The sequence below is a fragment of the Anabrus simplex genome, chromosome 2 (assembly GCF_040414725.1).
Source record: "Anabrus simplex isolate iqAnaSimp1 chromosome 2, ASM4041472v1, whole genome shotgun sequence".
In the NCBI taxonomy this organism is placed as follows: domain Eukaryota; kingdom Metazoa; phylum Arthropoda; class Insecta; order Orthoptera; family Tettigoniidae; genus Anabrus; species Anabrus simplex.
This window is the reverse complement of record NC_090266.1, coordinates 905,897,208-905,915,796: the sequence shown is the minus strand read 5'-3', so window position 1 is coordinate 905,915,796 and position 18,589 is coordinate 905,897,208. Positions and strand designations below refer to the sequence as shown.

Genomic DNA, 18,589 nt, shown 5'->3' with positions numbered 1-18,589 from the left:
ACCAGTTCCCGTTTTACAATTGAAATTGTAATGATTAGCAGTGATGGAACTAACAATTCTATGAATATTATGCAAGAAAGAGTCTAGATGATGAGCATACTCCTGATGCTAAGAATTTAGAGCCTAATTTATTTATTTTTCAAATTTTACACATAGTTCTTCCCAGATTTTAATGTCAGTTGTATTTTTGTACATTTGTTTTTATGTCAATTGTGTGTTTGTACATTTGTTTAGTTATTAGATGTATTACATTAAGGCTGAAGATAGCCAGCCAAGGCCGAAACTAGTCCCTAGTTTAGTTGTTGTTGTTGTTTGAGTCATCAGTCCATAGACTGGTTTGATGCAGCCCTCCATGCCACCCTATCCTGTGCTAACCTTTTCATTTCTACGTAACTATTGCATCCTACATCTGCTCTAATCTGCTTGTCATATTCATACCTTGGTCTACCCCTACCGTTCTTACCACCTACACTTCCTTCAAAAACCAACTGAACAAGTCCTGGGTGTCTTAAGATGTGTCCTATCATTCTATCTCTTCTTCTCGTCAAATTTAGCCAAATCGATCTCCTCTCACCAATTCGATTCAGTATCTCTTCATTCGTGATTCGATCTACCCATCTCACCTTCAGCATTCTTCTGTAACACCACATTTCAAAAGCTTCTATTCTCTTTCTTTCTGAGCTAGTTACCGTCCATGTTTCACTTCCATACAATGCCACGCTCCACACGAACGTCTTCAAAAACATCTTTCTAATTCCGATATCAATATTTGAAGTGAGCAAATTTCTTTTCTTAAGAAAGCTCTTCCTTGCTTGTGCTAGTCTGCATTTTATGTCCTCCTTACTTCTGCCATCGTTAGTTATTTTACTACCCAAGTAACAATATTCATCTACTTCCTTTAAGACTTCATTCCCTAATCTAATATTTCCTGCATCACCTGCCTTCGTTCGACTGCACTCCATTACTTTTGTTTTGGACTTATTTATTTTCATCTTGTACTCCTTACCCAAGACTTCATCCATACCATTCAGCAACTTCTCGAGATCTTCTGCAGTCTCAGATAAAATAACAATATCATCGGCAAATCTCAAGGTTTTGATTTCCTCTCCTTGGACTGTGATTCCCTTTCCAAACTTCTCTTTGATTTCCTTTACTGCCTGTTCTATGTAAACATTGAAAAGGAGAGGGGACAAACTGCAGCCTTGCCTCACTCCTTTCTGGATTGCTGCTTCTTTTTCAAAGCCCTCGATTCTTATCACTGCAGATTGATTTTTATACAGATTGTAGATAATTCTTCGTTCTCGGTATCTGATCCCTATCATCTTCGGAATCATATATAGCTTGGTCCAATCAACATTATCGAATGCCTTTTCTAGATCTACGAACGCCATGTACGTGGGCTTGTCCTTCTTGATTCGATCCTCTAAGATCAGACGTAAAGTCAGGATTGCTTCACGTGTTCCTACATTTCTTCTGAAGCAGAATTGATCTTCTCCCAACTCAGCTTCAACTTGTTTTTCCATTCTTCTATAAATAATACGTGTTAAAATTTTGCAGGCATGAGATACTAAACTAATGTTGCGGTAGTTTTCACACCTGTCAGCACCGGCTTTCTTGGGAATAGGTATAACAACATTCTTCCGAAAATCGGATGGGACTTCTCCTGTCTCATACATCTTACGCACTAAATGTAATAACTTTGCCATGCTGGTTTCTCCTAAGGCAGTCAGTAATTCAGAGGGAATATCATCAATTCCAGGTGCCTTGTTCCTATTGAGGTCATTCACAGCTCTGTCAAACTCTGACCTCAAAATTGGGTCTCCCATTTCATCAGCATCAACAGCCTCTTCATGTTCCAGAACAAAATTATCTACATCTTTACCTTCATACAACTGTTGGATATACTCCTGCCATATTTCTGCTTTGTCTTCTTTCCCTAGAAGTGGCTTTCCATCTGAGCTCTTAATATTCATACACCTAGATTTCCTTTCTCCAAAGGTTTCCTTGATTTTCCTGTATGCAGCATCTACCTTTCCCAGGACCATACAGCCTTCGACATCCTTGCACTTCTCCTTCAGCCAATCTTCCTTAGCTACCTTGCACTTTCTATCCACTTCATTCTTTAATCGCCTGTATTCTTTACTGCCCTCTTCATTTCTAGCATTCTTGTATTTTCGTCGTTCATCAGTCAGGTCTAGTATCTCCTGAGTTATCCACTGATTCTTAGTTCATCTTTTCTTCCTTCCTAACATTTCTTCAGCAGCCCTACTGACTTCATTTTTCATGACTTTCCACTCTTCCTCTATAGTGTTTCCTTCGGCCTTTTCATTTAGTCGTTGTGCAACATGTTCCTTGAAACAATCCCTCACACTCTTTTCTTTCAACTTGTCTAGATCCCATCTTTTTGCATTCTTTCCTTTCTTCAATTTCTTCAACTTCAGATGGCATTTCATGACCAACAAGTTGTGGTCAGAATCCACGTCTGCTCCTGGGAAAGTTTTGCAATCCAACACCTGGTTTCTGAATCTCTGCCTAATCATAATGAAGTCTATTTGATACCTTCCAGTGTCTCCAGGTCTTGTCCACGTATACAGCCGTCGTTTGTGGTGTTTGAACCAAGTATTGGCAAGGACTAAATTATGATCAGTGCAGAATTCAACCAGCCGACTTCCTCTTTCGTTCCTTTGTCCCAATCCAAATTCTCCTACTGTACTACCTTCTCTTCCTTGGCCTACCACTGCATTCCAGTCTCCCATCACAATTAGATTCTCGTCACCTTTTACATATTGTATTAAATCTTCTATCTCCTCATATATTCTTTCGATTTCTTCATCATCCGCTGAACTAGTGGGCATATAGACCTGCACTATTGTGGTGGGCATAGGTTTGGTGTCTATCTTGACGACAATAATTCTTTCACTATGCTGGTCGTAGTAGCTTACCCGCTGCCCTATTTTCTTATTCATTATTAAACCAACTCCTGCAGTTCCCCTGTTTGATTTTGTGTTGATAATTCGGTAGTCGCCTAACCAAAAATCTTGTTCTTCCTGCCAACGTACTTCACTTATACCAACTACATCTAACTTTAGCCTATCCATCTCCCTTTTCAGATTCTCTAACCTACCACAACGATTCAAACTTCTAACATTCCACGCTCCGACTCGCGGAATGTCAGTATCCATCTTCCTGATGATCGCCCCCTCTCGTGTTGTCCCCACCCGGAGATCCGAATGGGGGACTAGTTGACCTCCGGAATATTTTACCCGGGAGGAAGCCATCATCAGTACATCATTCATACAGAGAGAGCTGCATGTCCTCGGGAGTTAGTTACGGCTGTAGTTTCCCGTTGCTTTCAGCCGTGTAGCAGTATCAACACAGCTAAGCCATGTTGAGTATTATTACAAGGCCGTATCAGTCAATCATCTAGACTGCCGCCCTTGCAACTACTGAAAGGCTGCTACCCCCCTTTCGATGACCCATTCGTTAGTCTGGTCTCTCAACAGATACCCATCCGGTATGGTTGCACCTGCGGCTCGGCTATCTGCATCATTGGGACATACAAGCTTCCCCACCACGGCAAGGTCACATGGTTCGCAGAGGAGGCCTAGTTTAGTAATGTAATTAAAAAATATTGCATATTATATAGTATTGAAAAGGTGGACCATTACGACATTAATTTAATAATTATTACTGTGATCACAATTCAGTACGGATCAAAACTATGAAGTTTATATCCCATTTATTAATGTGTAAGTAGTACCAATATCTCGAGCATACGTCTTGTATGGTGCATTCAGTCTTGAAAGAAATCATTTAAGAACAATGGAACTTGGGCAAAGTGGTATTGGATGTCATCGATTAACACTGTATATTTGTGATGCATTTCTTCGTTACTCTATATGAAGCTTTATCATCGGATTAATTGCCAGTGTTGCCAACAGTGCATATATTAGTTGTTCATTTGTTTTATTCCAAGGCTAGCATGCCAAACTGGACATTGTGTTGCCATCTATTGTGGGAAATTTAACTATTTGCGCTATCTCGTTCGTTCCTGGAAGTAATGAAGAGCCATCTGCCCTAAACCGCATGAACGAATGAATGAACCTGGAGGCGGAGAGCGGCCTGACTTCCTCAGCTCGCTCCAACCTTCCCGCTCCCAAGAGTCGACTCTTTTGAACGACTCTCATCTGCGAGCTAGCTCCCTCGAAAGTGGTGGTGAATGTGGCAGAAGTAGTGGCTGCAGTGGTGGTGATGGACATGGTGGAATGTTCCAGATCACAGTTCACTTGCTCAAAAATTTACACCACTGTTCACTAGGCACTTGCACTAATACTACGGCGGAACTTATATGTCCACTTGATTCTCTATAATTAGGTGGTGCTAAGCGAGGTTGGCACCCCTGAGGTTCCTTGGGTTGCAACCAGATGGTCCGGGGGCACCTCTAGCTGCCGTCTATAGGCACCTACACCAAACAATATTGTCCTGGGGTGAGACCCCCCGAGAGGCCACTCAGTCCACCTGTCTGAACGCATTTTTAAGCTCCTCTGGGGAGCTGCGCCAGCGTACGCTGTAGGTGCCCTCGCTGGACGGAGAGAGTAGTAGTAGAAGACAGCTTACCAGGCTTACCGGGAGTCCACGGTAGTGCTGGGATCCACTGCTTCGAGGCGTATCAGTACCGGCTGTCCAACTGGGTAGCGCTGGTTGGGGAGAGTAGTTCCGTGTAATCCGCTAGACCGCTCTAGCTGGCGAGGTCTTTTGAAAGCCATATCCCTAGAGGGCAACAAGGTATTGCTTCTAATCTGCATGAGCTTGTGATGAGAGTGGGAGGTATTATCACTGTAACAGGTACAAATTTACATTTAAGCCAGGTTGTTGGAGTGCACGAGTACCAGCATACGTATGCATGCTTATTAGTTTTGTTGTATGCAGTGCGAGTTTTATTTATTCGTGTATGACTCACTTCAAGTGATAGAATGTCAAAGGTAAAGCTTTAGTCGTCCATTGAAGGAAAATATTTCATAATTCGGCAAGTTCTTCAGATGGTCAGATACCTTTCCGAGAAATATGTGAAATGAAAGGGGCAACAGATAAAATATTCACCATTCAGCAACATGTGAGTCCCGACAGACATGTGGTATCCATAATATCAGTGGATGACATATAAATGCTCAGTCAAGCATTTTGGTTGTAAGAACTGCATTTAAAAAAAAGAGGACTAAAATACAATTGTCTTATTATTATTATTATTATTATTATTATTATTATTATTATTATTATTATTATTAGATATTTATTGTATTCACTCCATTATGAGTTAAATGTAATGTGGATAATGCACGTTTTTACTATTACTTTATTTTTGCTTGTTTTCAGTCATTTTTGAGGATTTTAGGCAATTTTATAGGTCATATTTTGGCATTTGTAAGGTCATCAAAATCTGGGTCCTGGCTGTAAGTGGGAAGATGAAAACATTGGAAACTATAGAAACTGGTAGACCTTGCAGAGACCAAGTGAGTTGACTTTGCGGTAGGGGCCATGTAGTTGTAATCTTGCATTTGGGGGGGAAGTATTATTCAATAAGTCTTGCAATTCTGCAGCGATGGTGCGAGTGGGTCACATGGATGTTATTCCCGACACTTGGATTCTTAGCATTTGGGGCAAGTTTTGTCATCATGCAAGTATTGCGTTCTTCATGCACACAGTGTAAACTGGAGGAGAGTTCTTCTTATTGTGTATTCATGTATAATATAAGCCCAGTTCATAACATCAAGGTATGAAGTTCCATAGGTTACAACTCGTGCTCATTTTTAGCGTTTGCAGATGGTACGTAGACCAGTTCCAGAAAAGTTCAGGAGCTTGTTCAATCTGTTTCACTGCTGATCCTGCCGCTGAAAAGGATGAAGTATTCCAGCAGAATATTTCCTATACTCGTAATTGCTCATGTCAGTAAACGTGTTCTTCGGAACATTCAGCATCACTGAGCAAGTTGACCATGCAGTTGGGGTCATGGAGCATGGAGCTGTGAGTTTGCATTCGGGAGATAGTAGGCCTGAACCCCACTGTCACCAGCCCTGAAGATGGTTTTCCATGTTTTCCCATTTTCACACCAGGCAAATGCTGGGGCTGTACTTTAATTAAGTCCACGAACACTTCCTTCCTACTCGTGATCCTTTCCTCTCCCATCATCGCCATAAGACCTATCTGTGTAGGTGCAATGTAAGTAAAATCTTAAAAATTCGCTATCTCCTAAGTTCCTATAGAAACTTATATTTGCATGAAGGTCTCTTCTCTAGTTATGAATGTGTTTAAGGGTTCTAGTAAAGATGTAAAGGCTTAAGTGCGGCCAGTATCCAGTAATCGGGAGATAGTGGGTTCGAGCCCCACTGTCGGCAGCCTTGAAGATTGTTTTCCGTGGTTTCCCATTTTCACACCAGGCAAATGCCAGGGCTGTACCTTAATTAAGGCCACGGCCGCTTCCTTCCACTTCCTAGACCTTTCCTATCTCATCGTCGCCATAAGACATATCTGTATCGGTGCGACGTAAAAGCAAAATAGAAAAAAAAAAGATGTAAAGGAGAGGCCATATAAGTCATTGGTATGAGCCTAGTTATAATTCCAGCGTATGAGTTGGTACGGGAGTACTCGATTTGAAGACTGGAAAAATCCAAAGGAAAGCAGCTCATTTTGTTCTGGGTGATTTCAGTCAAAAGAGTAGTGTTAGCAAAATGTTGCAAACATTATGCTGGCAAGACAGTAGTAAGGAAATGAGCTGCTGAACTAAGCAATATATTTTGAGCTGTCAGCGGAGAGGTGGTGTTGAATGATATTAGTAGATGAATAAGCTTGATTGGAGTTTTTAAAAGTAGGCAAGTTGACCGTATTCCTTTTAAGATTAAATGAACAATGAAGATAAATTTGTAATTCAAGAGCACAAACTGGGGCAAATAGAGGTTGGAATAATTTACCAAGGAAGTGTATGTTAAGACCCATTAGATGAGTGGTGATTGTATATTATTGTGTTGCATGCTTCAGACTATTGGTTTTCGGACTTTTCTTAATAATAATATAATGTTATTCGTTTTACGTCCCACTAACTACACTTTTACGGTTTTCGGAGATGCCGAGGTGCCGGAATTTAGTCCCGCAGGAGTGATTTTATGTGCCAGTAAATCTACCGACACGAGGCTGACGTATTTGAGCACCTTCAAATACCACCGGACTGAGCCAGGATCGAACCTGCCAAGTTGGGGTCAGAAGGCCAGCGCCTTAACCGTCTGAGCCACTCAGCCCGACCTGAACTTTTTTATATGCCTAATAATCTGGTTGGTTAACTCTTGTAGTTTGCCTGTTAGAATTTGTTAATGATGCTTAGTTACATGCTGTTCTTTGTTCTTCTCTCTCAGTATGAATCCCCGTTTTCTGTTTCTTATCAACGTATATTATTATGCCTGAGTTTTCAATTTTTCTGTGCATTCCGTTGTGGGATGTTAATCATGTTAGCGTTATAAATCTGTGGAATTGGCTGCTTGAGGAACTAATCATTGTTTGATTGAATAATTTAGCATATTTCTTATGATCTAAAGTATTACTTTTAAGATTAAATGAACAATAATAAGTAGCATGATAGATACCAAATATAGCTTAAGTTTGAAGGATTGTTGCAGAAGAAAGGACAGGACGACAAACACTAAATAGAAGAGAATAATGACTGAATTATTTGCAAATGCTTAGTTATTTTTGCAATGTTCTTCAATATGGAATATCATACCTGTCAACTCTTCCGATTTACCCGGAAACTTTCCGTTTTTAACTCGTCTTCCGATTTATTTTCAATTCTCCCTATTTTTGACCAATATAACCTCCAGTACAGTCAATACTCTTCCCCTAGGATAAAGGACAAATTTGTATGTGCTTGTGTAATTTACCCAACCTCATTTTAAAGCGTAATTTTTTTAATGCTTTATTTTGCGAGTGTATCGTCTGTCGCCTTCGTGTATCGTTTTACTTTATGAAGGTAAAATTAAGTGTGTCCTCCCAATTCAATACATCATATAATTCCATCATTAGATGGAGTAATCAAATTCAGACATGTTTCAGCCCGTTTGAGCCATCTTCAGTGAAAAAAGCGAGGGGTTGAACTAATTAACATAATACAAGCTAAAAATGTGCCAAAAAACATAATGAAGGAACAAATAAAAAAACAGAAGAGACATGATAGAAATAAAAACAACCCAGTATACAATATTTACATCATGTGGCTTGGTTTCTCAAACTTTTTCGCTCCTGCTTCCCCCCTAGCCATTTGATGTGATGGTGTTTCTACAAAGGCAGACTTTCAACCTGAGTTTTCGACACAGTGATTTCATCCTGTTTTGAATTGTTATAAAACCAAATTTTGTAAACTAAGAGGTCTGCAACCTTGCTATGTGCACTTACTGTTCGTTTCCATCTGTATCATTTGTTTTCATTTCTTTTCTTCTTAGGTAACACACTTTTTAGATTCAATTATGTTTTGTTTTAACCTCTGTTTTCACTGAATTTTAATGCAGCGAGCTGGTTGTACATTGCGTTGTTTTTATTTCCGTCATGTCTTTCTTTTGTTCTTTCATTTGTACCTTCATTATGTTAATTGGCACATTTTTAGTTTGTATTATGTAAATTAGTTCAACCCCTCCCTTTCTTCACTGAAGATGGCTCAAACGAGCCGAAACATGTTTGAATTTGATTACTGGAATTATATGATGTATTGAATTAGGAGGATATATTTAATTTTACCTTTGTAAAGTGAAAACCATCTATACGGAATGATTCTAATATCTTGTCATTCGTGTATCGTGTTTCCTGCTCGCTACAGCAGCATGTGTGCTTTACTTCTGGGGATTTGGGACAGCATTCATTTTACAAGCAAGAGAGGCTAACGCACGCTAGTGACTCAGTTAATCGGGTCGAAGGAATGAGTTATTATTGTGTGGTTCAAAGAGGTCAAAGAGCATCAGCAAACTGCTACTGATATTATCCTAACCAAGTTCGTAAGACCTCTATTAGGCCCTAAGTGATATTGAGTAGGCAAGAAAACAAAAAGTACGGTGCCACTCCAAGCCTTCGTTCAGGAAAATCTTTAAATTGTGCATGAAGAGGCCAAATGTGACTTCATACAGGTAATATTGCCGATATTTAATATTATTGATGTAATTTACGAGCTTCAGTGAACATATGACCATACTGCATACTGTTTTGTAGGCTGTCGTCATTAGAATAAGTTTGGAACATTGTGCGTCTATGCCTGCCATCTGGCGGAGAAATTTTGTCGCAGCCTAGTTGCAAAAAACCTCTCATAGAGCAGGCAGTAGGAGGATCGAGATGGCGGTATAGGGTTATCTTGAACTAGTACCAATAGGTAGCGAGCGTGTATTGCTCGGACTATGCCATTCCACCTTCATTTGTTTCAGGGCTTGAAGGTTAGATTATCTCTGTCATTTAATGCATGAAATGACTCATAAGTACTATTGTGGTGCCCTGAGATTCAGTAAAAATGCCGGATTACTGTTGTGTGCCACTGTGCAAAAACCGAGGCATGCTATTTTCGTTTTGTCAGGTTCCGAAAGATGTGGAACTTAGAAAACAATGGATACATTCTATCAGAAGGAAGAATCTGAAACTGAGCCAGATTACGAAGAATGATAGAGTCTGTTCAGCACATTTTAGGAGCGATGATTATAGAACGTTATTAGGTACATAGATAAGTATATAAATTATTACTAGTACGCCTATAGGTTATTTAACATTAAATGTGTTAAAGTGTGTGTAGAGGTACAGCAGAGATGCCACTTGCAGTTGAATTTGTAATCGTAATATTATCGTTCTTCTCGAAGTAGCAGTGCCAGCGCTCTCTTGCTTTCCTCCAATGTTTTTCAGATTCGCGCCTTCCTGTGTTAAACTATTAGTGGCATAGAGCAGGCACTATAAGAGGATCGAGACGGCGGTGCCCTATTAACATCGTTTCTGTACGTAATTTCGTTGGAGTTTTAGGTCACTTGTTTTTTCTAGCAGTTCTGTGCTTTTCCCCGTGTCAAAGTCGTATGTTAATAGTGTATGGGACATACCGATCAGTTTTCTATGTGGTAGTTTCGCGTATTTCAGTGCATTTTTGTTTATTCTTACTTCATAATTTTAATGGGTTGAATGTATTTCAGGGAGTTGTGTCGGTGACAGTTTTTGGTATTTTATATGGCCAAAAAACATAACATACGTTATCTCCAAGTGTTCAGAGATAAGTTACCTATAAAATTAAATTTCCGTTCATTTTACAGTCTAATAAAGGAAACTATTGTGCGAATCACTTCGGGAGATAAATATTATTTCGAGTTATGGAAATTCCGTTCATTTTACAGTCTAATAAAGGAAACTATTGTGCGAATCACCTCGGGAGATAAATATTATTTCGAGTTATCGAAATTTCGAGATATAGAGAATACCGTTTTTTGGCATGTATAGCATATAATTGAATCATATGTATCTACGGGCTTTTACGGAATACATTATACAAAGGAACTCTATTTTACGGCATCACTTCAATTATAACACTTAGTATACTAAATTTTTAGAAGACAGGATACAGTGCATACAGTAATGAAACAAGAAACATAGTTCCGTTAACACCTTTGGAAAAAAGTCCGTTAGTCTCTTCAGTTTGTTGCGGTTAATCTTTCCTCCCCTCACGTTGAAACTTCTCGTTAATACCTCGCAGCCGAATTTCATAAATGGAGCTTGTCATTCGCGACTTCTGGGCTTGCTTTCGTACGTGGCCGGTAATTGAACCCGAGAAACGGCGAGGCTTTGCCGATTTGCCGATCACTAGAAGTTCGAGTTTTCCGGTTCCCGTCATATTACCGTAGTTTCCAGCTTTACTGTAACCCTTTCTTTATTTGTTGACTGTTCCTCACAAACCGCAAATGCCGTATTGCACAGTTAATGTTGCACAAAATTCGAGTTACCGGTACAGAGTATTTTTTGCTTCAAGGGAAGAAATGTTTGCTTCGAGAAATCGAAAAATTCATGTAACCGAATTTCGAGAATAGAGAAATAAATACACGTGGAGAATAGGACAAACGGCCGGAAAATTTAAGTTACTTCGAGATACTGAAAATTCGAGTAATGGAGGTTCGATATATCGAGGTTCGACTGTATTATTATTCGTATGTATGTGTCATAAATGAGTGATAGGTACATTTTCTTGTAACCAATTTGTGTTTTTTAAGTTTAATATTTTAAATTTAATGGTCAATTCACATTGTAACTGTAGATATGTATGCTTTTTATCCTGTCCTTTTTTCACTTAGACCGTGGTGCAGTACATCTGATGAAATCCAAGAAATAAATAAACTTCCTATTTTTGATTTCTAAAAGTTGGCAGCTATGGAATATGGAATGTTTACTCTTTAAGTAATCTGAATATGGCAGATTAATATTAATTTCAAACTCTAAGGGTGAAATCAAAGTTCAGTAGGTATTATATAGGAAGAAGTAGGCCTACTGTAGTTTTAATATTCTTGCTAGTTGTGTTATCAGTGGTCATCAGGAGAGGAAGGTGAAGTTACTCCAGCTGATAGGTTTTCATTACCTCAGGCTAGTGTAGCCAGAGACAGAGAATAAATAAGTTTGGCCATTGATAGGGTGATTACTAAGCTTTAATTATTTGATTAAATTTTTGTACAGCTTCACTAGGATTTAATTTCTCTATTGTTTGTATTCAGTAATTAGATACACATCTGTTAATTGCATGTTTTAATCATCAGATGTGATCATAACTTCACAGATATATTCCACAAAGTGTTATTTTAATGACATTTTTCTTTTACATTGTTCCAGTGAGTATTGTAACTTGCCCTTCACTTGCTTCCATTGCCGAAATGTACCTACCATTTTGCTTTAGAATTGAAAAATGCTTGTCCAAGGCTCCTCCTCCCCCCCCCCCCCCTCTCTCTCTCTCTGCGCGCGCGTGTGTGTGAAGTATTTAGCACAATATTGTTGATTCATTGTTTTGGCTTCTTTTATGTGATTTTTGTTTTTTTGTTTTGTTATTTCAGTTTGCATTCCTGCATGAGCACAACTTAGTAGTGTTGTAATGGCTGCCTATGTAAACCGCACACTGATGGCTGGGGATGGTCCGGGGGTGCGAGTGTCCTCTTTATTGCCTGCTCCAGTTGATGCACGAAATTCACGTGATGCCTCTCCACTTCAGATCTTCGTCAAGGCTAAGAAGAAGATCAACGATATCTTCTTGGAGATTGAAGACTATGTGCGAGATACAGTTACTTTTGTGGAAAGTAAGTAATCTTTTAATGAGTAATAAGAATTTAATTAGCTTTCATTTAATTTTGGTAGTATAGCAGTGACTGAAATTTACTTCTGGTTTCATTCCCTTTCCCTCCTGCCATTAATTATCAGATTTTTATCAACATTTTATTTTTTTAATTTTAGAAGGGCTCCTTAACAGACTACAAAATTATGAAGTGGTTAGTGCGTTGAGAGTATAGAATGGGGTTCACTCTGCCATAGAGAAACTGAGAATTCAATATGAATGGTAGCCATCTTTTTCCCTTGAAAGTGTCTGTAGGATCCAACCTGCTATCCACATGAAATCCTGTCCTCTCTCTAAGGAAAGTAGCAGTCAGTAGCAGTACTAAATATTGAAGAGTACTCCGAGATATTCAGTTTCGATCTTAAAGTCCGAAGTGATTTTTATGTTTTTTTTATAAAAGTGAAACGTTTCTCAGTGCAGTAACAAGATAAGAGCATTATGTGATGGGTGGTTGATTCCAGAATATCCGGTACTCTATAAAGCAGATAATTTGAATGCTCCTTGCATTTGTTACTTGGATTAAGATTCCTTATTACATCATTACTGAACTTCTTACACTTCAATGCAAAAGTTGTGGCATTTCTGCTTGTCCTTTGGTTTTAGTGCATGGGGGTACAAACTTACAGGACTGCTGCTTCTGTAAGGCATGCCATTAAATGGGTTGGGTATGTACCTGTGCAGTTCCAAGTTAGCCTACATTGTCATTTTTTTCTCACTTTTAATACACCCTAGATCAGATTTGTGCAGCTGGGCACCTGTTGAGACCAACGCAGTGTGGCCAGGCTGGCTTGACTGAAATACAGGCAACTTAAATGCCAAGTGTAAGAGCACACACACACAATGTACAAATACATGGTTTGAGAGTGCAAGCTGTGACTTACAATTTCTTGGATATGAATGACACAATTTCCTTTAAGAAAAGTGAAATTTCTGTTATTCATTCACTAAAACATAATACAGTTACATAATTCAACAAGTTTAATGCTTGATTTTGCACAGTATTGTAGTGTTTTAAGACTTTCCCTTTTCATTGGGCTTCTGAAAAAAGTGTTTAAAACTTACTCAGATGTCTGATGATGATTATAGCTGGTCTCTAAATGGTGAGTTTCATCATGAGTGAAGACAGATATTTACTATCCAAGATTAAAGTACAATACTATAAATGCAATACCAAGTAGATTATACAGTATTATTCAATTAAATAAACTATACTTTTTCTTCCGTGTTTGTCTCTCCTGCTGGCGGGGTCTGCTACATGGATTCATTGTCTCAATTTAGTTCTGTCCTGGGCCATGTCAGGGTGGAGATTGATACTCTTCAGATCTTTGTGAAGGGTATCAGCCCATCGCTGTTTTGGTCATCCTTTTGGTCTCCTACCGGCGACTTCTAACATATAACAGGTCTTCGCGATAGTGTCGGCATCTGCCCTTAGTACATGTCCAAATCATCGTAGACTACTCTCGTGCATCTTTTCTTGATTCGGTGCAACGCCAAATCTCTGCCTGACGGATTCATTGGAGATGCGATCTAGTTTAGTGATGCCAGCTGTCCATCACAGCATCTTAGTTTCCATGACACCCAGTCGACGCTCTGTCTCAGTCGTAGTCGGCCAACATTCGCAACCATACAGTGCAACAGGGCGGATGACAGTATGTTAAATTTGTGATTTGAGATTATCTTTCCTTCTCTGGTGCAAGTGATACCGGTTGTTGTTGTTGTTGTTGTTGTTTTTCTCAATTTCATCCAGGTTACGGGTTGACCTCTTCGACAAGTCGGCCACCGTCAGTGATCATAGAGCCAAGATACTTGAATCTTGTTACTCACGGCTGGTCCTCGCAGTCTACCTGAATAGTTCCGATTGCTTGTGGATCTGATGTCAAATATTCAGTCTTCTTGATATTTAGGCACAGGCCGTATTGCACCAGCTGATTGCTTCATTCTTGGATTTAGCATTGCAGATTAACCTGGGTCTCAGAGGCCAACATAACATCATCTGTGTAGAGAAGCATCTATGGCAAAGAACGGTGCAGGCCTGCTGTTACAGTGTCCACCACTAGAATGAACAAGAGCGGTGATAGCGCTGAACCTTGGTGAGTGCCGACGGTGATGGGAAAGTCACTGAATGCTCCTGCGGCAGTCTGAACATAGCTCCGTGGATCTACATAAAGCAGTTGATAATGTATTTTGGTATGCCATGCTCTCGCAGTGCTAGCCATATGAGGTCATGCGGTGCGCATTCAAAGACCTTCTCAAGGTCCAGGAAAGCTGGATGTATGGGCTTGTTTATCTCATGACGCTTTTCAACCAAGAGCTTTGCAGCATGGATTGCATCGGTTGTGCCACAATTCTTCAAAAATCCAGTTTGGTTTCTGGAAGGCTTAATGATTTTGCATATCCTTTTATCGAGAACCCTTTCGAATACCTTAATCGCATGACACGAAAGTCGGATTGGTTAGTAATCAGCACATTCAGCTGGGCTCCCCTTCTTTTTGAAGATGGGTACAGTGATGCTCCGTTGCCAATCACTCGTTTGACCCTCTTAAATGATCTGCTTGAAGAGTCATGCTAACCATACTGCCGCATCCCACTGTTGAGAGTACCAGAGTTCTGCTGGAAGATCGTCTGTGCCAGTAGCTTTTCTGGCTTCATTTCTTTTAAAGCAGCTTTGACCTTTTCAATATCAGTGTCTCTGACAGGTCCTTCCACAGCAGCAGTGACTGGGATTGATAGATGGGGAAATTCCTCAGTTGAGATCTTCTCGAAGTAGCAGTGCCAGTGCTCTCTTGCTTTCCTCCAATCAACCAAGAAGTTTCCTGCTTCATCGTTGAACCATAGAAGCACTGGATGTTTCTTGTTTTGCGATGCCTTGTTTTGGTAATTCCCTTCCGTGTCCCATCATCGCCATAAGACCTGTCTGTGTCGGTGCGACGTAAAGCAACTACCAAGAGCCATGTATCTTTGACAAATTTTCGCCGTCCTTGCTTTGTTGATCCAAGAACAGTACATGCGGTGTCATGAGCAGCCTCCTTCAGTTTGATCCAACTCTCTTTGACTGTATTAATCGGTGGTAGCATTATTCATGTGAAGATATCGGCCTATTTTTCCTTGACTTGCCACCATTTGATTCTCGCTGGTCCTATATGAAAGGCGTGTTCGGGATTCGGTGATTTAATACGCAACTTGTAGATGACTGGTTGATATTGCGCCGCTACAGTTTCATATGGTACAACCTCAGTGTCTGACACGTCTTGAAGGTCTTGACGCCTGACGAGGATGTCCTCGATCTGCGTTCAAATAAATATCACATCATTTAAACTCAAACAACCACAAGCTACAGCTTATCCGCTTAACTCCTTAGTACGAGGGTTGGAACTTAAATAATGGCAACACTGCTGTGGAGACGCTGTGCATCATCATCATCATCATCATTTCCCTTTATACAGTGTTAGCCGGGTAGGGGCAAATTATGGTTCCTCTCCACTTTCTTTGGTCTTTCCACTACTCCTCCTCTAACACTGTGTCCCAGTCCAGGTTTCTTTCTATAATACTGCGTTGGATTGCATCCTTCCATCTCAGTCGTGGTCGTCCACGGCCTCTCCTTCCTTGGATGTGCGTTTCCATCACCTTTTTTGGCATTCTTTTGTCACTCATTCACTTTATGTGCCCAAACCATCTTAGTCGGCTCTTCTCTATTCTATCATTAATTTTTTCCACTCCAATTTCTTTCCGGATTTTCTCATTCCTTATTTTTTCTCTTCTACTCTTCTGTATCCTACTCCTCAAGAACTTCATTTTGGCTACCTGTATTCGACTCTCATCCTTCTTTGTCATTGTCCAAGTTTCTGCTCCGTAAGTTGTTATGGGTACGTAATACATCTTGTACATAGTATCCTTTGCTTCCATTGGCACATCTTTGTCCCATAGCATGTTTCTTACACTATGATAGAAACAACTTCCAGCTTGAATCCTCTTATTAATCTCAGCATCCAGTCGAGTATTCTCCATTAATTCATTCCCCAGGTATTTGAATGTTTCCACTACTTCGAGGGGCTTGTCTGCAAGTCTAATCTGACTTTTCTCTTCTTTCTCCCCTCTAGTCATAACAAGAGTTTTACTCTTTTCTACACTTATTTTCAATCCACATTCTTCGATCTTCCCATTCACCACATTCAACTGTTCTTGAACCTTCCTGTCGTCTTCTCTCCAAATCACAATATCATCTGCAAATAACATGTGCATTTCTCTTCCTCCATATGCTGCTTTTGCTGTTCTCATGATGTCATCCATTACTGTTGTAAACAGGATTGGTGATAGAACACTTCCCTGTCTCAGCCCACCAGTTATTTTGAACCAACTTGTCCTGTCAACTTGTGTTTGCACACAACTACAACATTCCTTGTACAATGCCATGATCATTTTTATTAATCCCTGTCCAATTCCTTTTTGCACCAGACTGTCCCAAACTTTAGTCCTGGGGACACTGTCATATGTCTTTTCACTGTCAATGAATGTCATCACCATATCATTCCTGTACTCCCATTGCTTGCTTTTCCATTAGTTGTCTCATAATGAAAATGGGCTCTATTGTTGACCTTCCCCTTCTGAAACCAAACTGTTTTTCCTGTATCTGATTCTCAACCGTCAACCTTATTCTGCTTTCCAGTATCCTTTCCATTATCTTAGCAACATGGGATATTAGAGTAATTCCCCTGTAGTTCTCCAAAACTTTCTTATCTCCTTTCTTGAAAATTGGGATGATTATTCCTTTTTGCCAATCTTCAGGGACCTCCTTATTCTCCCAGACATTCCTGAGAACCCGATATGTCCACTGCAGGCCTACAGCTCCTCCACTGAAATTTCATCTATTCCAGCAGTTTTTCCATTCTTCATCTTTCTTACTGCCATTTCAATTTCATTCATTGTAATTTCTTTATCCATTTCTTCATCTACTAATTGCCTTTCCTGGTCGTCCATTGAATGATTGTCATCCATTCATATGTTCAGCAGCTTCTGAAAATACTCTCTCCATCTGTTTCTTATTTCTTCTGGCTTTGTTAATATTATGCCACCTTCATCCATCACAAATCTGGTGTGTACTTGATCTCTCTTTTTGTTTCTTAGGATACCATACAGTAATTTCTTGCTGCCCTGCATATCATCTCTCAATTCCTCTTTTCTTCCTCCACTACTTTCTTGGCCAAATTCTTTGTCTCCACATATTTTCTTCTACTTTCTTCAGTCTTAGATGTTTTCCATGCTTTCCATGCCATTTTCTTTTCCTTCACTTTAATTTTTACCCTGTCATTCCACCAGTGTGTCTCTTTGTCTTTCACATTTCCTGATGTTCTACCACATACCTTTTCTGCACATCCAACCAGTGCTTCCTTAAATCTTTTCCACTCATCTTCAACATTCCCCACCTCCGTCCTGGGTACCAAGGGTATTATTTCCCTTTGAAATTCTTCATGCATGCTTTTCTCCTTCAACTTCCATACTTTAATTCTTTTCTCTCTTCTTAATGGGGGTTTTTCAGTCTTTCTGACTTTCAATTTTCCTGTCACAACTCTATGATCTCCACCAAAAGCTTCTTCAGGCATGGCTATGCAACGGAATCTAATATTGTCGCTGATAGCACATGTTGGTTACATACCTACCTAACCTCAGAGTAAATGGACTCACCCTTCCCACATCACCTGCGTGCGCACAAACAAGAGAAACACAGTCACTTGTGAGCTAGTGGTCTAACATAACGTTGTCACTATGTTTTCCAAACAGGAACACCGGAGTTGGTTCAAGATTGAATGTGCCAGAGGTCGTACAGCACGACAGTGTCATCAAGGTCTTCAAGATGCTTGCGGGGAATCTGCATTGCCTTACAGAACAGTGGCACGTTGGGTAAAAGCCTTCAACGATGGTCGGCAAATTGTGACGGACATTTATCGGGCGGGTCGTCCTACAAGTGAAGAAGTGCAGGCTCTTGACACGTTACTGGACAGTGATCAAAACCAGATGATTCGTGAGCTCAGAACTGTTGCAGAGATTCGACAGGCAGTAGACCGCTCCATTCGCACCATCAACAGAACAGGCTCTGTTAAAGTTACACTATGACTTCCACATCTCTGGCAATGGGTTATATACAACACTGGTGACTACATTGAAGGAAGTAAAGGTTGCTAACATGCAACTCTTTTGTATCTGTTGTAAATAAATAGTTGCCACTATTTAAAT

At 40.0% G+C, this 18,589-nt stretch overlaps 1 protein-coding gene across 7 annotated transcripts in view; it reads left to right on the top strand.

The window, feature by feature from the left end:
• The window catches only part of Marf (Mitochondrial assembly regulatory factor), a 601,407-nt gene that overhangs the window by 99,828 nt on the left and 482,990 nt on the right, over positions 1-18,589 (top strand). For all 7 annotated transcript variants that reach the window (XM_067141663.2, XM_067141660.2, XM_067141658.2 and 4 more), the window contains one exon: positions 12,087-12,326. In XM_067141663.2, the coding sequence (XP_066997764.2) occupies positions 12,125-12,326 (202 nt within the window). In that variant the 5' untranslated portion in view covers positions 12,087-12,124. The remainder of the gene's footprint in view (positions 1-12,086; positions 12,327-18,589) is intronic.